General features: G+C 62.6%; 1 protein-coding gene across 4 annotated transcripts; it reads left to right on the top strand.

The window, feature by feature from the left end:
• Positions 1–147: 147 nt before the first annotated feature.
• Positions 148–16224, top strand: LOXL3 (lysyl oxidase like 3). 4 transcript variants are annotated; one of them, XM_088056947.1, is made up of 15 exons: positions 148–269; positions 5928–6249; positions 6630–6793; positions 7165–7376; positions 10528–10753; positions 10972–11152; positions 11436–11590; positions 12320–12493; positions 12640–12795; positions 13049–13211; positions 13958–14201; positions 14702–14817; positions 14922–15058; positions 15415–15526; positions 15703–16224. In XM_088056947.1, the coding sequence occupies exons 1-15, from the start codon at positions 150–152 to the stop codon at positions 15774–15776; spliced, it is 2556 nt and encodes an 851-aa protein (XP_087913073.1). In that variant the 5' UTR covers positions 148–149; the 3' UTR covers positions 15777–16224. The 4 variants fall into 4 exon arrangements, with proteins under 4 accessions (XP_087913073.1, XP_087913075.1, XP_014114723.2 ...); XM_088056948.1 differs by having other exon boundaries at positions 187–289; XM_088056949.1 differs by lacking the exon at positions 12320–12493.
• Positions 16225–16408: the final 184 nt, after the last annotated feature.

Here is a 16408-nt window from a genome sequence, read left to right as displayed (position 1 = left end):
CGGCCCTGGAGCCGAGCCCAGCCGGGGCGGGGGCTGGAGCCGGCCCCATGGTGGGGCGGCGGGCGGGGGGCGCGGGCGGCGCGGGCCCGTCCGGGTCGTCCCGGCGGCGGGGCCGGGGCCGCTCGGCGCGGACCGGGGCGGCCCCGGACATGGACACGGGCACGGCGCGGGGCGGGCCGGGGCGGAGCGCGGCGGCACGGACCGAAATTGGTCGGCTCGGCACGGCAGGATACGATACGGCACTGCACGGCTCGGCACGGCTCAGTTCGGTACGGCACTGCAGAACTTGGTACGGCTCGGTTCGGCACCGCGCGGTTCGGCTGCGTTCGGCACAGCTCGGCACGGCGCTGTACGGCTCGGCTCGGCACAGCACGGCTCGGTTCGGCACGGCTCGGTTCGGTTCGGCATGGCCCGGAGATACCGCGCGGGCCCGGGAGCGGCTGTCCCGGGAGCGGCGGCGCCTTGCGGGGCCGGGGCGCCTCGGGGGTGTCCCGGGCGCGGGGTGGGTGCGGCGATGCCGCCCCAAAGCCCCGGTGTTCGGAGCGTGGCCGTGCCGTGGCCGTGCCGTGCCCGTGGGCGCTGCCGTGCTGCGGGAGCTGCCGCGGGCCGTGCCCCGCGGGTACCGTGACCGGGCGGGCAGCGCGGGTGTCCCACGGGAAGCGGGACCCGGCGGACCCGGCAGGGTTGTGGGTGCCGTTTCGAGGCTGTAGCGCACCCCAAAGCGTGCGGGCTGCGGGCCGAGCTGCGGGTTCCAAAGGCCGGTGGAGACTCAGGGTTTCCATGAGGACCGGACTTGCTGTAGCTCATGGAAGAGAGAGGATGGATGGAGGGATGTGGGGCGGGAGGGCTGGCGGCGCTGGAAGGGATGATTCTCCGCGGCTGGCTTTTTGCCTTCCCAGCTGCTCTCCGAGGAGCCCGCAGCTGAGCCGGTCCCGTCTCCAGCAGGTCCGGGAAGGCTGGTTCCCTGCTCCAGGGTGCTTGGGACACCAGCAGCCCCACCAGCAGCCCCACAGCCCCGCTGCCCACCCCTCAGCCCGTGGGGATGGCTGATGTTTGTGCGTTCCTCCGAGGTCTTTCCCTCCTGCCGGCTGCTGGTTCCTCCCAGGGCTGCCTCTCCCGAGCCGGGGGCAGCTCAGAGCTGAGGGCCCTGCTGTGTCCTCCGGAGGCTGAGTGGGGGTAGGAGCTGCAAGGAGCTGTGCTGTGACCTGCCCTGGCTTAGGGGGTGACAGCAGGACATGGAGACATCAGGTAGCCCAATGGGGCTGGACCTGGAGTTGTCAGGGGAAGGGAGGTGCTGCCCCAGCCCCACAGAGTGTTTTGTCCCTGCTGACACCCCCAGAGCCACTGTGTCCATTCTGCAGCAGGGTCCCTGTCCTGGCCAGGAATGGGGGCACACGGTGGGTGGCAGGGGCAGGCACCCTCCCTTCGGGCAGCAAGGGACAGTGAGCTCCCAGCCACAGGAGGTTGTCGTTTTGGGAGTGACACCAATCCTGCCAGGGAATACAGATTCCTGGTGCTTCTGGGACCAGTTTGTGGAACCCTGCTCCCTTCCAGACCTTGGTGGTGCTTACCCCGGAGCTCTGACCCATGTTGGGTCCCCTCCTGAGCAGGGTGGGGATGTCGGGGCTCCCCTGCTTGGTGCTCACGCGCTCCCAGCACTGCCGGGAAGTGGGAAAAGCAGAGCAGGCCCATCCAGGCGGCTGGATTGCGAAAGGGCCAGCACTGGGCCGTGTGTGATGGGGCCCTGGGGAGAAGGGGAGGGATGGAGCCCTGAAGCCATGGGACTCACCAGACCTTCTCCTGCCCCAACTGCTGCGGACGTGACCCCATGCTCTCAGGGATGTCCTGGCATGGGACATCAACAGAGAGTGACTGTGTCACCCCTTAACCTTCTCAAGGAAGGATAAACAGAGCGAGCTTCCTCTCCCTTGTACTGGCGGGTTTCCCAGGTCCTCGCTCTCTTGTGCTGCTGTTCTCTGAGCCCTCCCAGTTGTCAGTGCCTGGGATGCTCCATGTCCCATGGGTGTGTCCAAGGCTGCTGCTGCTGAGCAAGCACGTCCCTGTGGCCTGGCCCTTCCCTGCTGCTGTGGCTTGGGATGTTGTCCCTGTGCTGCACGGATACCCCGTGCTGATCAAACACACGGACTTACCCAAGGACCTGCCTCACCAGGAGCTGCCCCTTCCTGAGGTCTGCTAGCTGTTCACTGGGATTTTGGTGGGGCAGAATGATGTCCTGCTGTATGCCCAGTGTGTGCTGAATGACACACATGATTTGAGCAGTCCTGGGCCCGGGGCACCCCCACCAGCACAGCTGACCCCTCTGGAAGGGGCAGCCCCTGTGTAAGATGCAGAGCAATGATGGGGACAGTGCCTGGCCATAAGGGCTGTAGGCCCTGTCAGGGTGACTCTGTCACGCACTGGGACAAGCAGAGTCAGTGGGCTGGCATGGGAGCAGTATGAGCAGTGCCATGGTTCCTGCTGCTCCCCTGCCCTGAAGGATCCTCTCACCCATGCCACCCTCAGCAGCGCAGGGCTGAGATTGAGGACTGGAGGGAGCCCCAGGATTTTGACTTGGACACCCCACCACCAGCACCAGCTGTGCTGCAGGCTGAGATGTGGCTCAGGGCCTCGTGCACACCCGGCTGGGACATTCCTGAGGTTTCCTGGGCAGTGGCAAGAACCTGGGCTGCTTCCCGGCTCCCACGCCCAGCGCTCGCTCCAGCCAGCCCGTCCTCCAGAGCCCTTTACCCTTACAGTGGAGTTCTGCTGAGCATCTGTGCCCAGGGCAGCACAGCCAGAGTGGCACAAACACATCCAGAATGGCACAAGCCCTGGTCCAACAGGAGACTGTCCCTGGCTGGAGCTGACAGCAGGATGGTTGGGATGCTGGGGTGTGCTCCCCTTCCAGGGCAGCAGGCAGGGCTGGAGCAAAGCCTGCGAGCAGAACGAGCAGTTGGGCACCAGGAGAGGAGCAAACGCACAGCTTGTGCCTCAGAGAACGGAAAAAGTGATGTGGACAATGAGAGCCCTGTTAGCCTGACTGCCCGGGACACGGACACGGAGCGTGTTCGGAGAGGGAGGTGGTACAGGAATGGGGAAGGAGCCGTGCTGTGCTGCAGGGAGCTCACACAGCAGCTGTCCTGGGCTGGGCATGGAAAAGGCTTTGGCCCCACACAGCTCAGCTGGGAATGTCACTGGGAAACTCTGAGGTGAGTGGCAGAGCTGAGGTGCCAGGGTGGAGGAAGCACAGTGGGGATGAGAGGTGCTGGAGCAGAGCTGAAGCAAGACCCAGGAGCAGGGATTACAGACCCTGGAGGTCACGCTGCTGAGGCTCAGGGGGGAATCAATAATTTACAAAGCCCAGCACTTTCCAGGTGCCACATTCTGGTCTGTGGTCCTCTGTGATTTGTTTCTCAATCCACAGATTTAAATTTTCCTTGTAGCCAAGGATGTAGGCTGCATGATGCTGATTTACCAGGCAGTCCCTATTCCCATCTCTGCTTCCTCCCATTTCTGTCTCTGCAGCCTGTACCAGGAAGGTACTTTTTTCCTCCTCCTGGCACAGTTTTGCTTTGAAAAGCATGTGATGCTCACCAGAAAGCCCACAGAGTGGTGACTTCCCCACATTTTAGTTCCAGCAGGTGACCAGTTTTAATCCACTTAGGAGAAGGTGCACTGATTTTGTTGAGTGCTAATTATTCATTAAAAGGTGGTGCAAGATGAATCAAATGCCTTCCAGTCTCAGCCTGTTACATCAACACAGTTACTCCAATTAACGGGACCTGTGATCTCATAAAAGGCCATTCCCACTTCCTGACACAGGCTATTTCTGCTGGACCATGGGGATTGGCATTAATTGTGCTGCTGTCCTTTAGGGTTGTACTAACCCCATTGTAAAACTGCCCAGTTCCACAGCAGAGCATCCTGCTCTCTCAGGACTGCTGGGGAAGCTCCAATCCTTGTGCACTCCAGCTTTCCCTAAGGAAAGACGTGTTACAGCCAGCACATTTGTGTGTCAGGACAGCTCTAAGGGTTCACAGCCCTTCCTCTGGGCAGGGAGATGTCCCCTCGGTGACCCAGGGGTGGAATAAAAAGTTTGTTACTGCTGTGAGATGATGCAAACTCATCCCATACCGCTTCCCAGGCGGTGTGGAGATGGGGATGGAGAATTCACATTCCAAGCCCAGAGATCCCCTTTCCTAAGCCACTGGCAGGGCTGGGGTGGCCCTTCACACTCTCCCTCCCTTCCTGCTGGCTGGGTAGAAGGTTCAGCAGAGCGTTTCCCTGCTGTCTGCCCACAAACACGCGTCCTGCTGAGCTCTGATGGTCTCACAGTGCCAGAGCAGGCAGCTGTGGCACCAGGAGCCCAGAGCTGGCTCCCACCAACTCCAGGGCTCCCAGCTGCCTGACCCATGTCCCCACCAGCTCTGTGGTGCCCCAGTTGTGATAGAGGAGAGAGCCAGACCCATGCTGATGTGGTTGCTCTGAGGGAGGTGATGTGCTTCATAGAATTCTAGGGTTGGAAAAGATCTCCAGGGTCATGGAGTCCAACCTGTGACCAATCCCTGCCTTGTCAGCCAGACCAGAGTACTGAGTGCCACGTCCTGTCGTTCCCCACGCTGTGTCTGGTGTAGAGCTGGACCAGCAGTGCTCTATTCCTGAGCATCCCTGCAGGCACCAGGTTCATCCCGAGCCTCTCACTGCTCCTGGTGGCACCTCCAATGTGACCTGTGCCCAAAGGGGCAGGCAGGGAGCAGGGCTGGGCCCTATGGAGGCTCCTGTTTGTGCTATGGGTGTGGAGAAGGGGCTGGCACTGGGCACCATCCTGTTCATCCTTGCCTCAGCTCAGAAGGCATTCTCAGGAGGCTGGCGTGTGGGCCAGGTCCTCATCATCTGGAAAAGTGAACCAAGCAGGAATGAGGCTGATTCCTCTGTGAAAACCCTGCCCTGGAGGCCGGTGGGGAGGTGGAGCATCCATGCCAGCCCCCAGCTCTGTGTGGGATTTGAATTTGTTTCCCTTTCTCTGTGATGCTGCAGCTAAATACGGGAATTTTAAATCACCCCAGGAAAGCCAAAACTTGTCCTTTTTAATGTTTTCTAACGGCAAGCACGGTCTGTGTGAGTGCAGCAGGCAGGAACTGTGCTCAGAGTGGGGACTTGGAGACAGAGACATCCTGCTGGGGGGCTGCCCTGGGGGTGTTTTGGGGGAATGCTTTCCCACCGTGGAAGGGACTGGCAGGGATGGTGGCACGGGGTGGCAGTGGACAGGGAGGTGGGCAGGTGGCCGTGCTGGTGGTCGTGGGTGAGCATCAATCCGAGCTTGTCAACACCACCCGTGCAGAAATGCTGCTCCTGAGCTACAGGATCCATGGGAACAGCGCGCTGGGAAGGGAGGGTGGCTCACAGAGAAGGGTTTTCACTATTGTTTGCCGTGGGACTGGTGCAGGAATACCACATCTCCCTCAGGTATTCAGGGAGCCACAAATATTGTCGGAGGAATGGAGGAACGCAGCACAGAGGAATGTGAACGCTCCGGCTGCCTCGCTCGTCACGGAGAGCAGGAGCATGGGCTGGAATCCCCTCAGCCAGCAGCCATTCCCTGCTCCTGCTGGATGAGCTCCTGGCCCATCCAGCTGGGCTTTCCCTGTGCCCTGAGCCTGTTCCAGCTCTCTCAGCTCTGGCAGCTCATCCTTCAGATGTGTCCGGACAGCGCCGTGGGGGCTCAGCAGGGGCTGCTGTCAGAGGGGGACGGGGACAGGGGACAGGGGACAGGGCACAGCCCCAGGGGTGCAGAGCCAGTGCAGGGGCTCTGTGTCAGGGGCACTCTGGCCAGGACACGGCACGTGGCTGTGCTGGTGCCGGGCAGGGGGGCTGGATGGGGGTGTTGCGTTCAATTTTGGTCCAGTTTTGCCTGTCTGCCCCTGCAGGGCCACGCTGCCATGGGAGGCTGCGGCACGTGGGCATGGCCGGAGCTGCTGGTGCTGCTGGGCAGCGCCTGGCTGTGGGTGGGCAGTGCCCAGCCCACCCCCCCGGGCCCCACACACGCCCCCGGGCCCCAGCTGAGGTTCCGCCTGGCCGGTTACCCCCGCAAGCACAACGAAGGCCGCGTCGAGGTCTTCTACAACGACGAGTGGGGAACCATCTGCGACGACGACTTCACGCTGGGCAACGCGCACGTGCTGTGCCGGCACCTCGGCTTCGTGGCTGCCACCGGCTGGGCACACAGCGCCAAGTACGGCAAAGGAGTCGGTAAGAGAGGGGTGGTGGGCACAGCGTCCCCCTGGCACAGCCCCCACAGTGCCCAGGGCAGGGTGAGCGCCCCAAGAGGTCTGCATGGGGCGGGTTCTGTGTTTGGAGAGTGGCTGGCAGGGGTTGTGTGCTCGTGTGTGTACATGTGGGACGTGTTTCTGTCTGTCAGAGCAGCCCCTTGGGAAGGTGGGGACTCCCCATCTGCAGACACACACACACACCGCCCGCCTCCAGAACTTTACTCTTGGCATTTCACCAGCCTCAGCTTTGTGCAGCAGCTCCTGCTGTAACCCGTGTGGTCCCTGGCCGTGCTCTCTGGGCACCTTCCCTGTTCCCAGGGGATGCTTGGCTCCCCCTCACCCCTAGGCCGTGTCTGGCAGGGCGGATCTGGCTGGACAATGTGAACTGTGCCGGAAGCGAGAAGAGCATCGGGGACTGCAAACACCGGGGCTGGGGGAACAGCGACTGCAGCCATGAGGAAGATGCAGGTGTTGTGTGCAAGGATGAACGCATTCCAGGCTTCAAGGACTCCAACGTCATCGAGGTGAGGAAGCTGCTGGCCAGAGTGGGAAGCTGGTGATGTCCAGGATGCCACAGAGCACCCTGGGTGTGGGGCAGTCTGAGAACTCTCCCTGGGGGTGAAGGAAAGAGGCACTGGCTTCCCTAGTTGTGCTCCCCGGAGATGCACTTGGGGACACAAGGGGACAAGAGTTCTGAATTCTCTGGATGAGGTTCAAGCCTTGACTGCCCAGGGCCCTCAGATGTGGTCAGCAGGAATGCAGGACCAGCTGTCCCTGTGCCCCACCTGTGACTGGAGACCCCTCTCCTGCATCCCAGGAGATTCCCTGGGAGTGGGCCGGCAGGAGGAGTGGGAATGGGATGGGATGTGAGCTGGGGCTGATCTGATCCCCACAGACCGAGCAGAGCCACGTGGAGGAGGTCCGGCTGCGGCCGGTGGTGTCTGGGGGGCGGCGGCAGCTGCCGGTGACAGAGGGCATCGTGGAGGTGCGCTACAAGGACAGCTGGGCACAGATCTGCGACCAGGGCTGGGACAGCCACAACAGCCGTGTCATCTGTGGCATGATGGGCTTCCCGGCAGAGAAGAAAGTCAACAGGAACTTCTACAAGTGAGTGAGGCCGGCAGGGAGCCCCCAGGGGTGGGGTGTCCAAGCAGTGCCCGGGGCACAGGGCTGGGGATGGTGCTAGGGGCGTGGGGGGACAGCAGGGACTGTGCTGTTGGGAGTTGTGGCTCCTAAAATCCCTCCCACCCTGCTTCTCACCAGTTCGAGTCCCAGCTGGCCATCTGGACACTTGCTTACCAAGCTGGGGGGACATGGGGTGTTTGGGGGGCCATGGCCATCCCCCTACCACACACACTACTGCAAAGACCACTACAAGGGGAGCACTCCCTGGCAGTGGTGTCCCCATCCCAAGGGAAGGTTTGCAGCCATCAGGGGATGCTCCAGCCACACAAGGCTGCAGTGAGGGGCACGGCCATGCCATGCCTGGCACTGTGTGTGCCCTGAGCAGGCAGCTCCGGTGTTGCTCCACAGGCGGCTGAAGCGAGCAGCCAGGATGAAGGGCCACAGCCCGAGGCTGGGCAGCAGGTAAGGGGCCAGGGTGCCCCATCTGCTGAGCCGTGGCAGAGCTGGGCTGCCTGGCCCCACCAGTCTCCACCGTCAGAATGGATCCAGGCACAAATGGATCCGGATGGAGCAGACTGAAGGCTTGGGCTGTGCTGGCCCAGTAGGACAAAGCCCACCCCAGGGGACCTGCCTGTGCGTGCTGGGGTCCCCCATTCCCCATGAGAGATGATTTCTCTCCCAGGCTGGTCGTGCTCCAGGCAGAGCAGCCCTGTCCTGCCAGGCGGGAGTCCTGGCACCCTGGGAGGGGAGCAGGAGGCCTCGGAGCAGAGCCGTCTCTCCTGGAGGATGGGGAAGAAGGGCTATGGAAATGGGCTGCTTTCTGCAGAAAGCAGCAGTGGGGACTCTGGAAAGGCTGTGCACCCCTCCATTCCCTGCAGGATTGTCTGGTGCGGGCATCAGAGCCCATGCTCAGCAGTGCTGATGGGCACAGTGGGGCAGGTCCTGCCCTGAGTGCCACATCTGCTTGGAGTCTTGCATCCTCTGCCCACTCCCTCTTGCTGCCTTTCTGCCAGGCCCAGGGGTTGCTCTGACTGCCTTTTCCCTCCATCCCTGAATCCTGCTGCTGGATTTATTGGTGGATACACTGAGCTAGAGCCCATCCTCTCTCACCTCTTTCCTGAGCCTGCTGTCACGATGCTTTGCCCCCAGCAAGGGACCTTGCCCCAGTCCCACTGCTTTCCCTGATGCTGAATGTGCCCTACACCCACTGCGAGCTCTTCACTGTGACACTCCCAGGTCTGTGTCCCCAGCAGCCATCCTTGCCAGCTCCTGCAGCTGCTGATGGGAATTCAGACAGGGTCATCCCGTGCATTTTTTTCAACCCACACTTGAAGGTCTTGTTTGCTCCAGTGTGCTGTTTCCTGGCTGGTTTGGTGCTGACTGCCCCTTTCTCAGCAAGCAGGTCCTTCCCCTGAAGGAAGGAAATGTTTTGTGTCTCCATGAAGCTTCAGTCCTGTCCCTCTGCCCCGAGCAGGAACTGGCTCCTGAGACCCACACTGTTTTGTAGGGGCTGATCAGTTTGGGGCTGCACAGCCACAGTCATATGAAGGCATAGGCTAATGCAGGCTGGAAGGGACTTCTGAAAATCCTGGTCCAACTCCCTTGTGTGGAGCAGAGCCAGCTGTGGGCTAAACCCAGGACTTCCTCCAGCTGGCTTTTAAAACCTTCCAAGGATGGAAATTCTGCAGTCCTGTGGTCTCTGCTCCAGTATGGAACAGCCCTCATGGGCAAAAGGTTTTCCTTACCCTGAGCCTGAACCTTTTGTTGTCAGTCACGCTTCTTTTCTCTTGTGCTCTTCCCTCCCTGCTGGAAGAGCCAGGATCCTCACAGCTCCCACCTCAGCCCTGGCAGGAACAGTTCCACACCCCCCATCTCCTCTTGCTGCTCCCCCTGGGGCTCACACCACATACATGACATCTTGTCCTGGGGACCCAGATCCAGCTGCAGGATCCAGATGTGTTTTCCTGAGTGTGAATGGGCACTGGTGCCCTCTGGCTGTCTGAATCCCAGCCCCAGCTGTGTCCTGGGGCTCACTGGGCTGTGCAGGCTGACACCAACCTGTGCTGGCATGCAAGGACAGTGGCCAGGCTTGGTTCTGCCCGGTTCCTGGGGCTCTCAGTCCCCTGCCCTCCTTTGAGCCGCTCTGCCCTTCACTCCTTGTGAGCTCTGGGGTTTTGGCTCTGCTCAGCATCTTCCTCCCTGAGGGCAGCAAAGTATTTGAGGATGTTGGGATTGCAGCTACACCTTGTGTGTGCTGAGCCCAAGGCAGCTTCCCCTCATGGCTCAGCCTGTGCCAGGGCTGCTTCCCTCGCTGGCAGCAGGTCCTTGCCAGCCTGCAGCAAGTCCCACCGTGTCCCACGGCCCCAGGGCAAGCACCCTGGGGCTGCCTGTGCTGCTTGCTTGGTGCTGCTTGCCCGGTGTCCTGCACCTTGGGGACACGGCACAGCGGTGGCGTGGATGAGGACACAGACACACCTCACCCACACCTGACCGATCAAATGGTGGCTGCTGGTGTTTGATCTTTCGCTGTGTGACAAGGCAGAGCAGGATGTGTCTGCATCCAGCAGTTTCCTGGTGGAATGCATGCAGGAAACTGCATCGCTGCTGCAGAGTGTGGCTGTGTCACACTGCCGGCAGCAGATGATGCTGTTGCACCCCTGTGTGACACAAAGGGGATGCACATGAGTCTTCCTGGGGGCCAAGGTGCCCAGTTCAGCCTCCAGTGAAGCCAGGGCAGGCTGTGCTCGCTGTGTCACTGCTGCGGGCACAGGTGACAGCCTGAGGCCCCAGGCTTCGTGATGGTTGTTTTCTATTTTCCAGGCTGGCCTCCAAATCTCAGTCTAAACAAAAGCACAGGGAGGACATAGGGCCCAAGAAGAGGTAAATGGCTCCAGTGGAGAGCCAGAGACAGGAGCCTCGTGCAGTCCCACCAGAGCTGTGCGTGTCCCCATGTGCTGCTGGGGGTGTGGGACAGGCAGTTGGCAAGGGGTGGGTGCCTGGCAGCACCGTGTGTCACCCTGGGGACAGGGCAAAGGGCACAGCCAGCACATGCAGCTGCAGGCAGGGTGGCTGGTGACACCTCCACTGCCACTGGCCACGCTGGCCATGGCTCAGGGCTCCTCTCCCTTCACAGGCTCTTCACGGAGCGGCAGCAGCTCAACTACCGCCTGCACTCGGTGTCCTGCACGGGGACAGAGGTGCACCTGTCCATGTGCTCCTTCGAGTTCTACCGGGGGAACTCCTCAGCAGCCTGCGGGGCCGGCATGCCCGCCGTGGTCAGCTGCGTGCCCGGGCCCCTCTTCGCCACTGGCAATGCCCACAAGAAGAAGCAGCGGCAGCAGCAGCAGCAGCAGGGCCAGGTGAGCCCTGTAGGGAGGGGGAAGAGTCCTGTGGTGGCCCACAGCTGGACAGCGCCCCACGGCCAGGCTCTGTCCCCTGGGCTCTGCAGGTGTGTGGGTTGCTGGGTGAGTGGAGCAGGAGGTGGGGACGGTGTGCTGTCCCTGCACACCCCAGGAGTCACGGCCAGCACTGCGTTGTGCCATTCCACACTGTCCCTCACCTGTCCCTGCTCCCGCAGCCCCGGATCCGGCTGAAGGGCGGTGCGAGGATCGGTGAGGGCCGTGTTGAGGTGCTCAAGAGCAGCGAGTGGGGCACGATCTGCGACGACCGCTGGAACCTGCAGTCGGCCAGCGTCGTGTGCCGCGAGCTGGGCTTCGGCAGCGCCAAGGAGGCACTCACCGGGGCACGCATGGGGCAAGGTGAGGCTGCTGGGGCAGGGGGGCCAGGCATCCCCTTCTGCGCATGAGGCACTCATCCAGGCTTTGCTTAGCTGGGGTGTTCTGTGAGCACTGGGCTGCTGGATGCACATGGAGCATCCCAATGGGACCACAGCCACTCAACCACACTGCCCCAGGCAGCAGCTGTGGAGGCTGGAGTGTCCAGTTCCCTAAGACCTGCCAAAAAGAGAGGGTAGCCTTGGGGACAAGGTGGCCTTGAGCATCCCTGTGTCACAGGGCCCTGATTTCTGCTGTTCTCCGGCAGGGACGGGCCCCATCCACCTGAACGAGGTGCAGTGCCGGGGCACCGAGAAGTCCCTATGGAACTGCCCCTTCAGGAACATCACACAGGAGGACTGCAAGCACACGGAGGACGCGGCTGTTCGCTGCAACATCCCCTACATGGGCTACGAGAACCTGGTGGGCACTATGGGGGGCTGCTGGCTCCTTGGGGCTCCCAGCAGTGGGGCCTCAGAGTGGGGTGCTGGAAAAGGCCACAGGATCTGTGGGACCCTCATCTCTCCTCCTCTGCACCCCACACATTTCCCCCTGTTCTGGGACAAGGGCTGCCCTGGGAGCTCAGGGGTTTTGTGGGTGGGAGCCCCTGTGAGGAGGGGGGCAGAGGGGAGGCTGTGGGGGCTCTGGGTGCTCTGTGGGTGCTGCTCAGTGAGGGGAGGTGTGGGGCAGCTGCTCCCTGCTGCTTTTCCTGTTGCCAGCCTGTGCCCACTCCCCAGCAGAAACACCAGAAAAAAAAAATCACTGTGGGCCAACCAAGAGAGATTTTTTTTTACCTGTGATGAAACAAGCAAATGGAGCCCCTTGTTCCTGTTTGCCCTGGCCTATCGTTTCATCCACTTTGAGCTTTTTAAATGATCTTTAACTCTTTCAAATGACGCCATTTCAAAATGAACTGTTTTCCCTGCGCTGGTGAGATAATTCCCAAACTGACAAGTGATTTCTTATCCCCAAATCCACCAGTTTTGGCGAATTCCCTGCCAACCAAAGCTGTGCTTGGCACTGCTCCGTTCCTGGCTTCCCCATCCCTCTGTGCAGGCAGAGCTGTGCTGGGACAGGGGCTGGGGACAGTCCTGCGGTCCAGGGGAGCATCACCTGTGATGGTGATGATGCTGCCACTGCCTTTCTCTGCAGATTCGGCTGAGCGGGGGCCGGAGCCGCTTCGAGGGGCGGGTCGAGGTGGCGGTGGGGGCTGGCGATGGGGACCAGCCCCGCTGGGGTCTGGTCTGCGGCGAAGGCTGGGGTACGCTCGAGGCGATGGTGGCCTGTCGCCAGCTGGGTCTGGGATTCGCTAACCACGGCTTACAAGTAGGTGCCAGCACCAGCTTGGCCAGGGCAGCAGCAGCCACCACCACTGCTCACGGGGCTGGGGACAGGGATGGATGGGGATGGGGACGGGGGTGGAGGTGGCACAGCGTGGGGTGCCCGCTCACGGCCCCAGGGCTTCCCCGCAGATCCGCCTGGCCGGCGGGAGGACGGAGTTTGAGGGCCGCGTGGAGGTGAAACGAGGCAGTAAGTGGGGCACGGTCTGCAGCGATGGCTGGACCACCAAGGAGGCCATGGTGGCCTGTCGTCAGCTCGGCCTGGGCTACTCCCTGCACGCGGTGACGGTAGGTGCCAGCGGGGAGGGCCCCGGTGACGCCCTGGCGAGCGCAGGCACCGGCCGGCACTTCCAAATGACCGTGGGCCTGCATGGGGACAGATGGGGACAGAGGGATGTGGCCGCTCCATGTCACAGGACGGGACCCATGTGGGCAGCTAGGGGCAGCTGTGGTGGGGGGCTTGGCTGCAGCGTGGGTGTAAGTGATGCTGAGCAATGTAGCTGCCAGCCCTGGCACCCACCCTGCCTCACCCCCTCCCCAGGAGACGTGGTACTGGGACGCCAGCAATGTGACAGAGATGGTCATGAGCGGGGTGAAGTGTGCTGGCCACGAGATGTCCCTGAGCCACTGCCAGCACCACGGAGCCAGCCTGAGCTGCAGGAACACGGGCACACGCTTCGCTGCGGGCGTCATCTGCTCCGAGAGTGAGCGGCCACGGGAGCTGTGGGCAATGGGGGCTGCAGGGGGCCTGTCTGTGGGTGGGGGGTCTGCAGGGAGGGGCTCTGCGGGCAGTGGGGTGTGTGGGCAGTGGGGTCTGCAGGCTGTGGGTCTGCGGGCAGTGGGCTCTGTGGGCAGTGGGCTCTGCGGGCAGTGGGCTCTGCGGGCAGTGGGGTGTGTGGGCAGTGGGCTCTGTGGGCAGTGGGGGGTCTGCAGGGAGGGGGTCTGCAGGCTGTGGGTCTGCGGGCAGTGGGCTCTGCGGGCAGTGGGTCTGTGGGCAGTGGGCTCTGCAGGGAGGGGGTCTGCAGGCTGTGGGTCTGCAGGCTGTGGGTCTGTGGGCAGTGGGGTCTGCGGGCAGTGGGTCTGCGGGCAGTGGGCTCTGCAGGCTGTGGGTCTGTGGGCAGTGGGCTCTGCGGGCAGTGGGCTCTGCAGGCTGTGGGTCTGTGGGCAGTGGGGTCTGCGGGCAGTGGGCTCTGCAGGCTGTGGGTCTGAGGGCAGTGGGTCTGTGGGCAGTGGGCTCTGCGGGCAGTGGGCTCTGCGGGCAGTGGGCTCTGTAGACAGCAGTGCTGTGGGGCCAGGGGCTGTGGTCAGTGGGGTTTGCAGATGGAGGTCAGGGGTCAGCCAATGCCAATGGGGAGGGCACACGTCCAGCACTGGGCACTGCTCCGTCCCCTCCACTCGCCCCATCCCTGCCGAGAGCAGGGCCTGTCCCTGAGCAGCCGCCTGTCCCCAGCCGCCTCCGACCTGCTGCTGCACGCACCGCTGGTGCAGGAGACGGCGTACATCGAGGACCGGCCGCTGCACATGCTGTACTGCGCTGCTGAGGAAAACTGCCTGGCCAGCTCGGCCCGCCTGGCCAACTGGCCCTACGGACACCGCCGCCTGCTCCGCTTCTCCTCCCAGATCCACAACCGCGGCCGCGCCGACTTCCGTCCCAAGGCCGGCCGCCACTCCTGGGTCTGGCACGAGTGCCACCGGTGAGTGTGGGGCAGGGGACAGATGGGGCTGGGGGTCAGGGTGGGGAGAGGCTGGTGGTGCTGCAATGGGCTGTGTGAGGAGGGTGCTGGGCAGGGGTGGTGCTGAAACAGAGTGACACTGTGAAAGTATGACACTGAGTGAGGGTGACTCTGGGTGAGGGTGACGCTGGATAGTCCCAATCTGCTGCCCAGCGTCCAGTTTTGCCTGGTTTGGCTTCGGGCTGTTCCTGGATGAGCAGTGTGGGGGTTAGGATCTCCAGGAGAACAAGGACAGGGCTGCAGGCTGTGCTCTGCTGCTGAGCCCTCTGCTTTGCCTGGGACAGCTGGCTGGGGACAGCTGTGTCCCCTTCCAGGGGAGGGCACAGCTCTGCCCAACCTCACAGTGCTGCCACCTCAGAGAGGGGCTGTGGGGACGTTCCTGGTGGTGAGAGGCTCGGCAGGTGGCAGGGGGCTGATGCAGGGCAGGGCAGTCTGCAGCAGGTGGTGGCTCCCTCCCACAGGCACTACCACAGCATGGACATCTTCACCCACTACGACATCCTGACTCCCAACGGCACCAGGGTGGCCGAGGGACACAAGGCCAGCTTCTGCCTGGAAGACACCGAGTGCGAGGAAGGTAGGCAGCATGGGGCCCTGCAGCACCGTCCCTGCCTGTGTCCCCATCCTGGGGCCAGGCTGGGGGGCTCAGCAGGGACGAGCTGTGTCTCCTCCTGCCTGCAGATGTGGCCAAGAGGTACGAGTGTGCCAACTTTGGGGAGCAGGGCATCACCGTGGGCTGCTGGGACCTGTACCGGCACGACATCGACTGCCAGTGGATCGACATCACTGACGTCAAGCCAGGCAACTACATCCTGCAGGTGCTGCATCTGACCCACCCTGGCCCCTCCTGCCACCCTCCCAGCCTCTGTCCCTGCACCTCAGCCCTCCACACACTTCAGCCACCTATCCCTCTCTCCCACTGGAGCTCAGGGGTGCTGGTGCCTGTGCTGGCTGTGTCCTTGTGCCCACAGATGTGCAGGGCTTGCTCACACATGCCACGTGGGTTTTCCGTCTCTGAGCAGCACTGCTCGGGGGCGCACAGTGCACAGGGACAGCATCACCCCACCGCATCAGCAGCCACTCTATCCTTGGAGCTCTCCAGCACACCCACCACAGCTGGGGAGACACATCCTGTGAGCCTGGGGCATGGGGTCTCACTGTCGGTGTCCCACAGGTCGTGATCAACCCCAACTTCGAGGTGGCAGAAAGTGACTTCACCAACAATGCCATGAAATGCAACTGCAAGTACGATGGGCACCGCATCTGGGTGCACAGCTGCCACATCGGTAACGGCCCGGGGCACGGCACAGGGTGAGGGTGGCGGGCAGTGACGGGGCTGCAGGAAGCCGTGAGGATGAGGATGGGCTGGGATTGTGGTGCTGAGGGCAGCTACAGTGGAAGGTGCTGGCAGGGCAGGGGATGCACTGCATCAGGGCCGACAGCCCCTGCCCTCTGCCCGCAGGAGATGCGCTCAGCGAGGAGGCCAACAAGCGGTTTGAGCAGTACCCAGGTCAGCTCAACAACCAGATTTCATAGGGCCCCAGCCCTGGGGAGACAGGCATCTCCCTCCCTCACCCCATACGGGTGGGAGGAAGCCGCTGGGAGATCGGCAGGGAGGCCTGATGCCCAGTGCTGCTGCCACTGTGTCCTGCCGGGGACTGCCCAGGACTCACCACCGGCTGCCCTTCCCCACCTCATGGGGGCTGGTGCTGGAGGCACCAACACCTGCACCTCCCAGCCTGGGGCTGCCACCCCAACCACTGGCCAGAAGACCGTGCCCACATCCCCTGGGCTGCGGCACACGGGTACGGTCCGGGAGGTGCTGCACCCCAACTCCCACAACCCACACAGGGCCCCAGGAGCCCCTGGTCCCCCGGGGATGGTGCAGGTGTCTCTGCCCACAGCACTGCCCAGGGGTAGCTTCTACCCCACCTCTCAGTTGTAATTTTATTTCCTCTATAAAGTTGTAAGTTCTATTTCCCAATGGCTGCTGGCACGTCTGTGGGTTGGGAGGAGCGGCCTGGCAGGAGGAGGTGGCACGGTTCACGCTGCAGGGCTGGTCACCACGCTCTGGCAGTGTGGGAGCATCCCCTGGGCCCTGCAATGCCTCATCCACACAGCCCTGGCCCCACAGCAGCCCCCAGCACCCTCCTCAGCCACGGCTGCTC

Source organism: Pseudopodoces humilis, chromosome 6, assembly GCF_049639895.1.
Source record: "Pseudopodoces humilis isolate 2021_Gansu_Grassland_sample_001 chromosome 6, ASM4963989v1, whole genome shotgun sequence".
Lineage (NCBI taxonomy): Eukaryota > Metazoa > Chordata > Aves > Passeriformes > Paridae > Pseudopodoces > Pseudopodoces humilis.
Note: the sequence above shows the minus strand (reverse complement) of the source record. Positions and strands in the feature narration are given on the sequence as shown.